We start from the raw sequence: 15,561 nt of genomic DNA on the forward strand, positions 1-15,561 counted from the left end.
ACATCTCAGCCAGATCCCACATCAAAAAAATGTGTTATCTACATTCTTCTTCCCGAACTGCAAAAACAAACGCAACTGACTGAGCTCCACCATGCTGAAGGGAGTTTCTTGCTAGCTAAACTTTTGCTAAACTGGGCAAAGGTTAGATCTGTAAAGCTGTGCATCTATTCACTTCCCAGGGCTGGGATCCAAAAATTCTGAGCTCTGGAGGGGCATCAGGCTTGGGTTCTTTCTTGACCACCTCATCTCCCATCGTCATCTGGCAGGCAGACCACTTTTATAAACAGAAGGGGCTTTCAAAGGATGGTAAGTGGGCCATTGTTTTTTTTAAAAAGCCCACTATTTAATAGTATTACCTAAATTAGGGTGGCTCAACTTTTCATACCAAGAAAGCTGCAATAGTGCTTTGGCACAGAAGCCACAGGCCACGCTCTGTTTTGTCACGTGGTGGGGGAAAGCAAGACCAAAATTTGAGCCCCCCCCCCGACCTCACGCTGCCTTCCCAAAGTTGGCTAAGCAAGGTGCAGGGCTTGGGGAAGGAAGCATGGAGCTCTGGCAGGGTCCTAGAGCCCTCCCACCTCCTTCCCAAAGCTGGGAAAGTGCGAAGTAGGCTTTGGGAGGGAGGTGGGAGGACTGTAGGACCCTGTCGGAGCCTCAAGCCCCAAAGCCTAGCACCTCACTTACCTGGCTTTGGGAAGGCAGTGTGAGGGCTGGGGAGGTGTCAAATGTTGCTGAGGGCTGCCCTAAAGGTCTTGGGGGCCGTATGGAAGTGAGAGAAGGCATTGAAAAGTGATATGGAAAGTCTGGGTCTCCTATGTCCCCCTAATGTGCAGGTCTATTGTGGAGTATTGTGGTGCACGCACAATGATTCAGATTTGACTGAGGCCCCGGCTGACCCCTCCACATGCAGGCAGAGGGAATCATGCACACAGAACTGTATCCAACATGAGTCATACTCAAGACTAGATCCACTGCAATCAATGGACATAGCTAATATAGGTCAATAATATAGGTCCTCCCCAAAACAAGCTACTTTGTTGATGGAGAGGCCACTTAATGTATGCATTGCCAAAAAACAAAAGAGGGCATAGATTTACATAAAAATTGCACATGCTAATTCATATCCCTAAGAGATTACGCAGCTCCTCTCACCATAGAAGGGAAGGCGTAGGCTTCTCCTAGTTACAATGTCCTTATCTTTAAAATGGACTTAAACTATACAGTCATACCTCGTGTTGCGTTTGCTTCAGGTTGAGCATTTTCAGGTTGCGTCCCGCGGCGACTCGGAAGTACTGGAAAGGGTTACTTCCAGGTTTCGCCACTTGCGCATGTGCAGATGCTCAAAATGACGTCACGCACATCCGCAGAAGCGGCAAAATCACGACCTGTGCATGCTGCTTTCTGCTCAGGTTGTGAATGGGGCTCCAGAACGGATCCCGTTCACAACCAGACGTACCACTGTACAGCCCATGCCACCGTTAAGATAGTTAAGAGTCCTCTGTAAAATAGGACACTAAGCCACCATACTACCTGATCTATGAGGTTATAAGGAAGAAAATCATTGTGAACTATTTCAAAAATAGGAGGATGTTGGGGTGTGTGTGTGTGTGTGTGTGTAATATATCAAATAACCTTGGGTAAAAATGATTGCCATTCCAGAATTATCTGGTATTGACCCAGAATTGCTTTTTTAAAATCTAGCACTGCCTGGGTAGCCTAGTGACAGATCTGAGACTTTGAAGACGAATTGAAGGGAGAGGAAAATGCCAATCTTCTTCCCCCTCCCTCATTGCACAGGAGACAGTTGCAAAATCCGGTGGGTTCCAGGCACTTCTCCTCCTGACTAAAGCACAATTGCCAAGGTTAGGCAGCTGCTGCCAGAACGAGAGAGAGGGAGAGAAAGGGGGAGGGCCTTGTTCCCTCGGAGCAGCGCTTAAAGGTGTTGCCCACGTAGGTGTAAATACATCTGTCTTCTGCCATTTGTGGTAATACACTCGCCCTACACTTCTCAGAGCCAGGCAGATGGTCCCTGCCCTGTCTTCCTATTACAGCCTCGCGTCGCTCCGTGCTCCGAGAAATAGGAGGGCAGATGTTAAATATGTTAAACACACGCTTTGCCCCCTGGAGGTTTAAGTTAAGGCTGCTGTCTCAATTTGGCCATTTTAGGCCTTGCCAAGCTTCAGGGAACATCGGCGTTCCGCTTCATTCTCTCCTCCACAAAAGGGGCTTCCCGTCCACCCCCCTCCCCAACACTTGCATTCAGATGGTGGGCCCAATCCACTAGGAACATCTCTGCAAACCTCCAACCTTGCGTAAGCAACTGCAGAGCCCCCCTATTTCTATCCAACAGTGTCTCTGTGTGTGTGTGTGTGTGTGTGTGTGTGTGTGTGTGTGTGTGTGTCCCTGCTAAATTTTGGATGCACAAGAAATGGAATTGGTTTGGAATCTGAATGGGCTTTAAATTATTTCTGTCTGTGGCTGTTCTTCGGTTTCAGTTTCCTGCTGTTTTGCCAGGAGAGGACGGTGAGCCAACTTTTTTTCTTCTTTTTTTGGAGGGGGAGAGTTTCATAATTGTTTGTAAATGTTAAATATATCTATATCTATCTAACTAATCTATCTATAGCACGTGTTCTAGCCAAGAATAAGCAATTTTAAGTCCTATTGATTTCAACGGGACACAGGAGCACAGGAAGTTGCCTTATACTGAGTTGCTTTATCCAGCTCTACACTGACTGGCAGTGGCTCTGCAGAATTACAGACAGAGGATAATCTCAGCCCTGCCTGAAGATGCCATTGGGGATTGAACCTGGAACCTTCCGCATGCAAAGCAGACACTCTACCACTGAGCTACGGTCCTCCCTTAAACACAGACAGAAGCACAAGGTGAGTTAAGTAACAACCATATGTAGCTGCCATATTCTGAGTCAGACCCTTGGGTGCATCCAGCTCAATACTGTCTACACTGACAGGCAGCAGCTCTCCAGGGTTTTAGGCAGGAGACATCCCCAGCCCCACCAGGGAATGAACTTGATGCCTTCTGCATTCAAAGCGGATTCCCTTCCATGGAGCAGTTGATGTAGATCTGTGTAAGGCGCTCCTGGGACTGGGGCAATCCCTTTCTTCTAACTTATAAGCATAATTTCAGTATGCTGTACTTATTTACTCATATAACAGCCCTAGAAAGGTGCTGAACTGGGAGGCAGTGATACTCCCAGGGCCATTTAGTGAGCTTCCTGGACTAAAAGATGTGAACCTGGGTCCCCCGTCCAACAGTCTGTGTGCTGCTTTCACACTCTGCCCTTGCCTTCTGGAGTCCACAGAGGCCCTTAGAGTTCCTTCTACTCTATTACACAGGAAGCTGCCACAGAGTGACACAAAGCGATTTACATTAAAACCAATTAAGAACATCCATTTTTTTTCTCTATTCTAAAACCACAGACAAAACAGACCAGGACTTACTGATCCGACTCCAATAAAACAGACCGCAATGCTACAACTTCCAATTAAGGGCCAAAATCCCAGGCCAAAAAGAGAGAGAAAAGATAGTCGGTGCCAGGAGTGCCTCCTTGGGGACAGCATTCCGCAAGGTGGGGGCCACCACTGAAAAGCCATGCTTTTGTGTTGCCCCCTTCCAGACCTCTCATGGGGGTACATGAAGAAGTCAAACCCATCTAGCTCAGTATTGCCTATACAGTCATACCTCATGTTACGTTTGCTTCATGTTACGTTTTTTCAGGTTGCGTCCCGTGGCAACCTAGAAGTACCGAAAAGGATTACTTCTGGGTTTCGCTGCTTGCACATGCGCAGTAGTGCTAAATCACGCTTTGCGCATGCGCAGAACCGCCAGATCACGCTGCACACCTGCACAGATCCGGCGCTTAAGGTTGTGGGCTTTTCATGTTGCGAACGGGCCTCTGGAATGGATCCCGTTCGCAATCAGAGGTACCACTGTACTGTATGAAAGCAGCTCCCCAGGATTTCAAAAAGGGGTTTCCCCAGCCCTACTTGGAGGTGCCAGCACCGAGTTACAGCCTCTCCACTCTTCTGAATTGTATTTGCTCTATCCCTCCATCAAAATGAATATGCAACCTTCACTCACTTGAGACACAAGGCGAAAAAACCCCTGCAGGGCTTTGATACACACACGGATACATAATTTTATTTGTATGCTGCCTTTCCACAGTTCAAACCATGCTTGGGGCGGCTTACAACATGAAACAAATACATAACTACAGCAAAAGTAGCCATAAACATTAAAAAAATACACAACCAAACTGAACCATTTCCACATAAATCACAAGATCTAAAATGAAAAAACCAACAGCAACAACCCCTGCCCCAAACAACACCCCAGCTGAATTTTTCAGTAGAGCCAAAAATAAATTGTAGCTGGAGTCAGCCAGGGCCCTGCCTTTCCAGGCCAGGTAGAAAAAGGCCTGCAAGGCAAGGAGCAGGTCCTCTAGGAGTCACAACTAAGACATATACCCAAAGCTCCACATTCAGAGGGGCTCCCTTTTATAGGCAAAGGAACGTTCATGTGTGTATCAGAGTCTCCGTGCTCACAGAGGACCTGCTGGATCAGCGCCTGCTTTGATGTACCATCAGAGGATAAGAGGAGGCTCAAAAACCATCCCGGATGTTTCTTTTAGTCTCAGGGATGTTGAAGGATAGCAATTCAAGCATTGGAAATGCTGAAAGATCTTCAAAAGATTATGGAGTAAGCCGCTCAGTATTTAACTAGCCTATCTCAAACGGCAAGAGGGCTAAATCAACCATGATCAAATGTAAGAGTTGCAGCCTGGAGAAACAAGAGGGCATTTCAGCCCCGCAGCATCAGGAGCAAACACCAGACATTGTGAGACATGCAGAGAGGAAAGCCGCCGCCCCAATCCCCCCTTGCTTTTCCCCCCTTGGAGAAGCTACTAAAGGGAAGGAATGGCAGAGTAATGCAGCCCGGACAAAATCCTCTCTAGAACCCTACCCAAGGATCCGTATCCATGCACAGGTTAAAAGAAATGGGTTATCTAAAATGGGGGTAACCAAGAAGGTAGTCTGCAGATCCTGTTGGACTGCAATTCCCATCATCCATGACCACTGACTGGGGCTGATGGGAGTTGGAGTCCAACAGCAACTGAATGGCACTACATGGGTTTTCCTTGCTCCAGTAGGACAGGAGACATGCCCTGGAGTAAGAAAATGATTACTGGGTGTCCTCTGGCTTAACTCAGCCACTTCACTTTTTTATGGGTTTCTTACACTGGCTTGGTCTACACATTCAGTAGTGCAAGCCTGAAAGAGGCAAGTTGCCCATTCTGGATGGGGTTGCACTCCTTCTGAAGGAAAAGGTGTACAGCTTGAGAGCTGTTGTTTTTGTTGTTACCTCACCCATCTGACTGAGTTGCCTCAGCCACTCTGGGCGGCTTCCAACAAATTATAAACCCACAGCAAAACCTCGAACATTAAAAACTTCCCTATAGCAGGCTGCCTTCAGATGTCTTCTAAAAGTCGGATAGCTGTTTATTTCCTTGACATCTGACAGGGACGGGGTGCGCATTCCATGGGGCGCCACTGCCAAGAAGGCCCTCTTCCTGGTTTCCTGTAACTTCATTTCTCACAGTGAGGGAACCACCAGAAGGCTGAATGCTGGGGGTGGAGACGCTCCTTCAGTTAGACAGGGCCAAGGCCGTTTAGGGCTTTAAATGTCAGCACCAACACTCTGAATTGTGCTTGGAAACATACTGGAAGCTAATCCTTTAGGATTGGTGTTATATGGTTCTGGTGGCCACTCCCAGTCACCAGTCCGGCAGCTGCATTCTAATTAGTTGTCGTTTCTGACTCATCTTCAAAGGTAGCCCCATGCAGAGCGCATTGCAGTAGTCCAAACGGGAGATAACCAGAGCATGCACCACTCTGGCGAGACATGTCTGTCTCTAGGAGCCCAAGTGTCCCCTGTGGCTAGGAGTCCCTTTTACCAGGTCTGTCTGGTTCATCAGCTATGTCTGTTCCTGGACAGGGATAGCCTGACCACTGAAGTCAATGCATTAGGAACCCTAAGCCTGGATTCCTGCAACATGCTCTATGCAGGGCTGCCCTTGGGCCTGCTTTGGAAGCTCTAACTGGTGCAGAACGCAGCAGGCAAATTGTTGATAGGGGCACATGGCTGGCAAGGTGTGGCACCATTATTAAAACATCTGCACTGGCTGCTCATCTGCTAGCAAGCCAGGTTCAAGTTCCTTGTATTGATTTACAATGCCTTGAATGAGTTAGGTTCAAGGTACCTTAGGGACTGCTTGAACCCTTGTATCCCAGCCCCATCACCAGGTGAGCAGCTGGTCATTCCCCAAGTTGGAGAGGCTCATCTGACAGTGATACAAAAATGAGCTTTTAATGTCAGTGGACCAGTCCTGTGAAATGTTCTACCAACAGAGATTCAGCAGGCACTTTCTGTTTTAACCTTTAAATGTCTGCTGAAAACTTTTCTATGCTACTAAGCTAACGCAGGCAATTAAGAAAAAAACAACTTTCTGTAACAGTTGATGTTCTCTGACCTTAAAATTTTATGCGGTTTTTACTCTGTGTGGGTGTGAGTATAGGCTGTAAACCACTTATGTTTTTAAAATGAATAGCGGTATACAAATGTTTTTATAAATAAGTGGTAGAGTGAAATAGTTTTTTTGGTTTTTTGTTTGTTACATTTCTTTCCCACCTTCCTCCAAGGAGCTCAAGGTGGTGTACTAGGTCCTTTTCCAAAACTCTAACCACTATACCACACTGCCTATCTAATGTACCACTTCCATACGTGCAGGGTGACATTTCTTATTGCTTTCCATCCTATGTAATATTTAAAAAAAACAAAAAACACCCTATCACATGAAGGACAAAACTACTATCCCTAACTGATCCCCAGCTGTTCTAGTGTTCTTCCTGCAGATTTTTAGGATTTTTTTTTTAATGTGGCACCCTCACATTTGATGTACAGTGAGCCAGTCCATTCTATTAGCACAGCACTAACTTAGGTCCATCAATTTCAATAGGACTCCCTTTCAGTAAATCTTAGTTGGATGCTGCCCACCAAAATGAATTGAAATGACTAACATAGCTCCATTAACTTCAATGAGTCTACCCTGAGTAGGATTTAGCTTGATATGGCTCAATGAGTCTCCTCTGTGTAAGACTAACCTTGGACATCACCCCAGAACACTATTCATTGAGCTTGAAAGGTTTAAGATGGAAGAGTGCTTGAAAATGTATCAGATCAGATAAAACCTTCCCCCATCTGGTGCCCTCCAGATGGGTTTGGACTACAACTCCCATCAGTCCAAACCCATCTGGAGAGCACTAAGGTGAGGAAGGCCAGAGTCGATTGATAAAAGAAATACTCCTGCTTCTCTGCGGGTGGGAGAGAGACGCAAACTCTTAAGGAGGGCAAGTGTTTGGCAGTACTTTGTTCTGCCATCAAAACACATGCCTATGTTCCCTGCTCAGTTCTCCCTCCCTCTTTCTTCCTAAGGTAAGCTCTATAAAAGCTCAATATTTCTGCTCGCTTTCACTGTGTTTGGCTGAGTACACTGACTTTGAGCCTGGATTGAAGTACAGCAATTGCAGGAACTTTACTCTGAACGTCTCCCAAACTTCTTTTTTAACTATAACATATATCACGTTATGAACCGGGAGGCCAGGGGGTGAAAATAATAAAAATAAACTAAAATGAAATAGAGTAAGATGTGGATAATATTTTTTTTAAAAACCAAAACAAAACCAAAACAGCGCTGTTGATAGCTTAGCAGGGGCCGGGAAATCCTCTGTTTAAGTTACTAATTACCTCTGATGTCAAGCAGAAAGCAAATCCCTCAGATGATTTGGAGAAAATGAGCCATCGAAGTACAAAATAAGAAAAAAGAAACGAGTTTGGGAATTTTGGACAAATATTTACAGATGCCCTGGAGTTGCTCCCTTATTCTACATGCGGCACAAACCAGAGTGAATGTGCAGGGCAATCCTATGCACATTTACTCAGAATCAAGTCCTACTGTGATCAAAGGGACTTACTTGCAAGAAACTGTGCACAGGACTGCAACCTTTAAATACAGAACAGAGGTATTGCTGCTAAGCAAAACTCCCCCCCCCCCGAAAAATACTATATGCAAAGAAAAAAAAATATTTTTAATGCATTAAGGAATTGCTATTTTAAAGCACTTTACTTACCCTGTACGTTTGGTGATGGTTCCTAAAGTCATGGGCTGCTTGATTTGAGCAAGAGGAACTACCACAGTCAGGCTGGGAAGTGGAGAAAGGCGAGGGTTCCCAGGGTTATTGTTGGTGAAATTGTTGTAAGTGTCTTGACTATTCAATTTACCTTAACAGGAGAGAGAGAGAGAGAGAAATAATTAGAGGTGGTGCGGGAAGCAGCATTATTAATTTATTTCAAACATTTCAATCCCACCTTTCCAAGATTAAGCATTTTTATTATTAAGTTTACAGTACCCTTACCCCCTCCAGCGCTGGATGAATTGGTTAAAGTAGGTTTCTCTCCATTTCTCATTTTTTCCAATCTTAAATTCAGTGTGCTGGATTTCTGTAACGGTTTGTGATTTATTTATTTATTTACCAAAAGCCCTCACACGAAAATTTTTCAGCTTTTGTAGTACACATTTCCACTTTGAGGTTTGTTGATTTTTTAAAAAACAATCAAGCGGTATATAAAACTTTATGAAATAAATGAATTTCTCCGAAGCTACACATTTCCGTATGAGATTTTGGCAAACAGTTTTGCAAGCAGTTCTGCCCCCAAATAGCATGAATTTTCGTACACCATTATTCGATTGGGAAGCTGCGCTGCAAGTGCGAATTTCAAAGGGTAGCTGTTTTAAGCTTGAGTATTCTTTTGAGAAGCGCGCATTAGGTAGATGCACAAGAACTGAATTTATTCCCCAGCCCTATTCTCTGCCCGGCTAATCTCTGCATCTATATGTTTTCAGATCAACAGCTCTCCTTGTGGGGATTAAGGCGGATGTACCACCCAGGAAGCAAAAATAGAATTAACACCAACATGAAGAAAATATGGTGACATTTTTTTTTAAAAAGTCCATCCGTCCCCCCCCCCACAGCAAAGTCAAGGTGTACATGTGTATATGCTGGGCCCAATCCAGCACGAGAGATTCATGTATAGGAGAAGCTTTCCTCTCACATAGCTAATGCAGATACTTGCCCAGGCCAAACTGAACATGGTAGATTTGTCTTTTATTTATTTTAAATACGTATGTTTCACCTTTCAACTGCAGGAAGCCTTGAGGTGGCTGACAGAAACATCACTGCGGATGCGATTAAGCCATAAGACCTGTTAACAAACCCACTGCAGTAATACAGAGAAAATACTATTAAAAGCTAAAGGGTAGGGGAGCCATGTATTTGGCTGTTTCCTTAAAACAAATCAGGGAGAGAGCCCAACAGAGGGGTAAAGGGCTGGTTACAGTGAGAAGGCACCGGGAACAAAAAGGCCCTGTCTTTGCCTCAGAAAGAGTGAGGATCCTTCTGAGAAGGGGGGGGGGCACACGCATCCTTATTTATGTATTATTACATTTATAGGAACAGCCTCCCTTTCCCCCAAGGAATACATGGTTCTTCCCCCTCTCTGTTATTATCCTCACAACGTCCCAGGGAGCCAACTTTGGCTCAGAGATAGTGACTACCCAGTGAGCTACATGGCCAGGTGGGGATTTGAACCCTGGTCTCCCAGGGTTGTACCTAAGGCTTATTACACCCCTGGCCCTTTAATTCTCTGCCAGTAAAGCCAAAGACTCTCAAAGATGTTGGATGTTGAAGGCTCCCTAGTCATAGCTCTCAACCATCCCTTTTTTTGGTGGGAGATTCCCTTATTCCAGTGCCGTTTCCCGCTGCTTCCCGCTGCTATCCCGGATTGTTAGATATCCCGTAGACTGTCCCCGGGACAGGTGAGGCTGCGGATCCCTTATTTTCGAGGCTGCTGGTCCCTTATTTTCAAATCTGAAAGTTGACAGCTTTGTCCCTAGTTCACCGCAGCGACTGGGACTACACTGTCTGTAGCTGTTACCTGAAGAGTTTGGAGTAGGAAAGACTTTCTTTAGTACGGGAATTAGATAAACAGAGATAGATGCCTCTTCTACCCCAAAGGTTCCTGCACTAGGTGTTGTTGTTTTTTAATGCAATCTTTTCTGTAATTTGGGATCTATTCCTAGCAGTGGTTGCAGGGATGTGCACTGGAGGCACTGCCATCCGTAAGCCTCGGTGTTTCTGGGTGCCATAGAGAGCCATTGCCATAAAAACAGAAGGGACTCTGCATGGCTGCGACCTACAAGCTCAGTGTGTGCATTTCAGAGCTGAACTCCAAGGAAGTTTAACTCAGAAACATAAAACCCACAGAGCACATTTACTTTCACCTAAAAGCCAAGGGCATAGAGGACTGCAGCTTTTTTCCTTTTCTTTAGGCATTAGCAGTGTCCGTCCAAACAAAAGTGTGAGGCACTGGGGCATCGGTGTGCCTACATATGCTGTAACCAACAACAAAAATTCTTCCAATAATTGTTTATTAGGTACAAAGGGAGAGAGGGGAGAGAGCAAAAAGTAACTGAGCACCAGGCTGTGCTGAATTAATCATCCCATTTAAATAAATAGGATTCCAGCATGCTTAACAAGAAATGTACCAACTTCTGCCTGTTTCTGTTTCACAGGCTTTTTTCTCATAATTCTATTCCATTCCGTTTCTGCATTTATCTTCATTTTTAAAAATAAGCAAACGTGAATTTGCCTCTCAATATACATATATAAATGTGCTGAATTTTAATGCATTTGAATCATCAAGAGATTGTGTGGAAACTTTGAGAGAAATGTGAAATCTGGCGAACAGCCACATGCTTGAGTAAATCAAAATGCTAAATCACGGATGATTTGTTTATTTTAGAATTTTGCAAACTCCACCTCCCCCCTGAAAATAAAGGTGTACACTCATCTTGTTTGCAATAATTATTTACACCCTCCCCTACTGCTTAACTTGGAAACAAAAATGTAATAACATAAAGCTGTATACTGATCTTGTGTAGAACTGTAGTTTTTTCCACATACATTGGAAACAAAACAGTGCTAAAATAATGTACATTTAAAAGGCTCCCGGGGACCCTATCCAACTAAGTAATACTCAGAGTAGACCTGCTGAAATTAATGCATATAGATTTCAATACATATATTTTGAGTATGACTAACATTGGTTTAATAAACAAATGTTTGAAACTGAATTTCTGAATTGCAAATTCATTGATTAAAAGGAAAGAACAGGGTCAAATGAAAAGAAGGAGAAAACTGAGGAAGATTCCCCCAACACCCACCCACAATCAAGTTCTTTTTGAAAGCAGTAACAAGAAGAAGGATTTGAGCAATCACAGAGCAGATAGTAAGGAACTCTATCCTGTGAATCTAACTGGAAAAAAAAAAGAGAGAGAAGAATTTGCTTTTATGAAACAAAAACTTCAAATTAAATCTCAAAACAAACTCCTCTTTTAAAGACTCGTAATCTTTCATAATACAGGGCAAAGGTTTTTTTTAAAAAAAGAGGAAAGGGCTGGGACAGTAACAAGCGTTTCTCAATTAAACCGACGGCAATGTAATCGATATGAGCAGTTTTGATACCAAGAAGAACATGAAGTCAGTTGCTATTTTACACTCATCTGAGACTCCTGGCCTTCTTAGGTACTGTACTTTTGTTGGGAGGGAAATGCAAAATTATACTAAAAAAACCTCTTGCGTGTATGTTTAATCTGTAGATTAGCTCCTGATGACTTTGCCTTTCCTCCTCCTCTGCTTGGTTCGAAGCCGGCAAAAGGTCTCCACCCTCTTTAATGTGCTGTATGTAGTTGCGTCAAAGCCTTCCTCCTCCTCCTTCTCCTTTTCTTCTTCTTCCTTATTTCCTTCTCCAACCCATATCTCTAGCTCGCCCCCTATATATCTCACAGTGTGCCCCCATCGCACTTGACCGACCTCTGATTCACCCTTTGCATCAAGGCCTCGTCGCTCTACAATCCTATCCATGATTTTATTATTAACTTAAGTGCATTTGCTCCCTCTTGCTCCTTCTTATCTTTCCTCTTTGATTTCATATTATTGTCCTCCTCAATTGCTCCCTTCCTTGGCTTCATTCTTCCTTTTCAAACCACAGATTTCCACTTCTCCGTCTCAATTGCCTGCTTTTTCCCGGGTTGCGCCTTGCGTTCTGAATGCTTTGCCAGCCGAGATCTGGGCCGCTCACTTCCTCCTATTCAGACGCTTGAAACTCATTTGTGTCAATAAAAAGTATTACCAACCATTACTTTCGGGTTCATTCTAAACAGACGGGCACAATTGCCCGCATAGTCTGTTTTCAGGAGAACTGAATGTTCTAATATAATCATTTCCTCCCACCATTTTACGTTTCTCCTTTTCTCTTTTCTATGTTTTCTCTTTGGAAAATTTAGGTTGTAGTCCTATCTATCTATGACCCAGCCGTAAGCCACATTGAACTCAATGGGACCTACTTCTGAGTCAACATGCATAGCATTGCACTGTCAGACAGTCAGTTTTGGAGCAAAGTGTGGTTTATTTTAAATCTTTTTAAAGAGCCTCACTGTGGTATAATGATTTTGATGTTGATGATAATGATAATGGTACTCCTACCAATAATAAAAATGTTATTTCTACATCTATCTATCCGTTGTTATTTCATACTTATTTATAAATGTCTAGCAGACTCTGGAGGAAGGTCAGAGATCATTATTTAGCAAATTAAGGTTGCCTACATGGACAGGCCAGCTCAATCGACTGGTCTTCCTTCTTAGAATGTTGCGATCCCCAAAATGTTGCTTCCTTTGGGACTGATGTGCTGCCCTGCACTGCACATAGTGTACAGAATTATTAGCTGCTACTCCCAATCTCCACACACAGAAAGAAGTGAAAGGGAAACTTTGCAGCAATGTGCCTCAAAGCAGATGTTCCTTTGGGGGCTGCCCTGAGGATTTGCTTTTGCATGTCGGCAAATTTTGAATATGCATCTGTCACTCAGTTGAGGACTTACCACAATGCTCCCCATATGCAGATATTAGAGATAACATTGGTTGTCTCCTGCATAACACACCAACGTATTGGTCTCTAGTGATAAGGTTATATTGTTTGTAGTCTGACTGTGTTCCCAAACCTGTGTTAAAATATTGCCCTGACCACCACCCTCTAACATTACATTAGAAGTAGAGACCATCTAATAACGTGAGCATATATTGTGGGCTCAGGCTAAAGCAAACAAATTAAATACAACTGGATCCAGCCAAAATTAAGCACTTTGAACCCAAGGATGGATTAATCTGTCATTCTGTTTCTCTTATTAATTTATTAAATTTGTTGTTATTATTATTTTTTATAAATTTGTATACCACCCTATAGATCTCAGGGCACTTTACTATATCTTGCCCAAGGTAGTCCCAAGGAACTTACAGCCATTAATTTCTCATTTGTCCAACCTTAAATTCAGCTCTCCCCATTTCCACACCATTTGTGATTGTTTTTAAACCCTCTTGAAAATTTGTCAGCGTTTTCATGCAAACTTCTGCTAGAGAACACATTTTTGCATGCAGTCCTGACCAATATACACATTTTTGAAAGCAATTTCCCCAGACGTAATGCATGTTTGTATGAAACTTTCACCAACATATGCATTTTTATACATGCCATTCACAGGAGAACTGAATTGTAAAATTCAGAGAAGTGCAAATTTTGAAGGACAGCTGTGTTTCAGTTCACATATTGCTTCGGAAAGTGAAAATTAGGTAATTCCTCATTAAAATTAGATGAGATCAAATTTATCCTCCATCCCTAATTAATATATCCTGTTGATTTCAATGGGAGGATTAAAAGATGCTTAAATCTCTTGAATGGAAACCAATGGTGCTTAATAAATTAATTTTGGCTCGATCAAACCCATAATCTATACTGTATTGGAGGGAGGTTCAAGTTCTTTGCCAATAGAAATAAAAAACCAGAATTCAGCTAGCATCAGTGGAAAGATAGGAGTAACTTTATGCAATTTTACTGCCCAACCCTATGCATGCTGACTCAGAAGCAAGTCCCAGTGAGACTCACTCCCAAATCAGTGTAACCTCACATTGCAACCTGAAGTCCTCCTACAACATGATTTTGTATTATGAAGTCCGAGTGCTCTTTTTAAGAAGAACATTGCTTTTGAAAATAGACTATCAACTAAACTACAGTTCTCTCTCACTTCTAAGGCTACTACTACTACTACTACTAATATTGTACTGAGCACCTAAATCATTAGCCACCGTACAATAGGTTTAAAGAAAATCTAATCCGGAAGGCATCCTAGGAAAAGTAAGTTGTATGCCTAACTTTGACATCATTTTCCTCAATTTTGTATCACTCTTCAGTCAATAATCTTTCACCCTCTCATTCTTTTTCTTTTCGGGGGGGATGACACAGAATAAATGCCACATTTCATGGCCAGATGAGAGGAGGGGTGTGCAAGGGAAAGCAGAAGAAAGCAGGGGCCTCGCCTGTTTACAAGAGCCTGAAAAGCACTCAAACATAGAAAAGCTTCCCTGAATTAAAAGGTTTAGATCATTAACTTGTTTTTCTGCGTCCGGCCAATACTGTGAAATGGTGGCTTTTCTCTTGAGGAGGAGGGGGAGGAAAGGAGAGGAGGGAGGGAGGGAGGGGGGATACTTAAAAGGGAGCTATGTTTGAATTAGGTTCCTAAACAGCAGCTTGCGCTTGGGAGAGATATTATCCAAGTCCCACGGCAGAAGCGTCCAAAACTCAGAGCTGAAGTGCAACTGCCCCCCCTTTTTTTTCCAAGGAAGAATAACAAGGCGGGAGAAAAGGGTTCCTCACAGGAAGCCGTCTGAGAAGCTATAATGGTGCTTCAGATGGATTGAAGATAGGAAAAAGAAGGCAAAGGAGGGGGGTTCTTAGAGAAGGCCTCATCTTCCTAAAGACACTCAAGGCTTCCTTTACCCCCTCTCTCTTTTTCGGTCATTTAATATGGCACATAACCATTACCTTGGATTCCCCCCCCCCTGCCCCCACTTTTAATGTTGGTTTTCCTATTTAACGCCCCAGGATTCCTGAATTGCAGCTCATGACAAACTGGGAAGAGTTTTGCTATGAGAGGTCTGAGAATGAATTAAAAAAAGAGTTGGGGTGGGGGGCAAAATGAAACAGCATTCTTCTAAGCTATTGTGAATTTCTAATCCGGTGAATGACAAAAGGAGTTTGAACCGATGCTTATTTAATTTCATGCATTGTTTGAAAAAGGAAATAAACTAAAAAAAATATTATTATTATTATTAGCTTTATTTATGAATTACTTCCCATGAGGCATCCTGAAGCGAATTACAATATAATAAAAACATACACAGAACTTTTTTTTTAAAGGTTTGTGTGTGTATATTTTAGAATAGCACTGAAGCTATTATATTCATTTCCCTACTATACTACCCTGAAAGCATAGAACAGATTTTTAATTAGCTCCTTTTTCATTCTTGGTTCATA

General features: G+C 43.2%; 1 protein-coding gene across 5 annotated transcripts in view; it reads right to left on the reverse strand.

The window, feature by feature from the left end:
* BCAS3 (BCAS3 microtubule associated cell migration factor) overlaps positions 1-15,561 on the reverse strand; it is a 459,527-nt gene that overhangs the window by 270,836 nt on the left and 173,130 nt on the right. For all 5 annotated transcript variants that reach the window (XM_053366622.1, XM_053366620.1, XM_053366618.1 and 2 more), the window contains exon 16: positions 8,206-8,356. In XM_053366622.1, coding sequence (XP_053222597.1) covers positions 8,206-8,356 — 151 coding nt within the window. The remainder of the gene's footprint in view (positions 1-8,205; positions 8,357-15,561) is intronic.

The sequence above is a fragment of the Podarcis raffonei genome, chromosome 15 (genome assembly GCF_027172205.1).
Source record: "Podarcis raffonei isolate rPodRaf1 chromosome 15, rPodRaf1.pri, whole genome shotgun sequence".
NCBI classification, from domain to species: domain Eukaryota; kingdom Metazoa; phylum Chordata; class Lepidosauria; order Squamata; family Lacertidae; genus Podarcis; species Podarcis raffonei.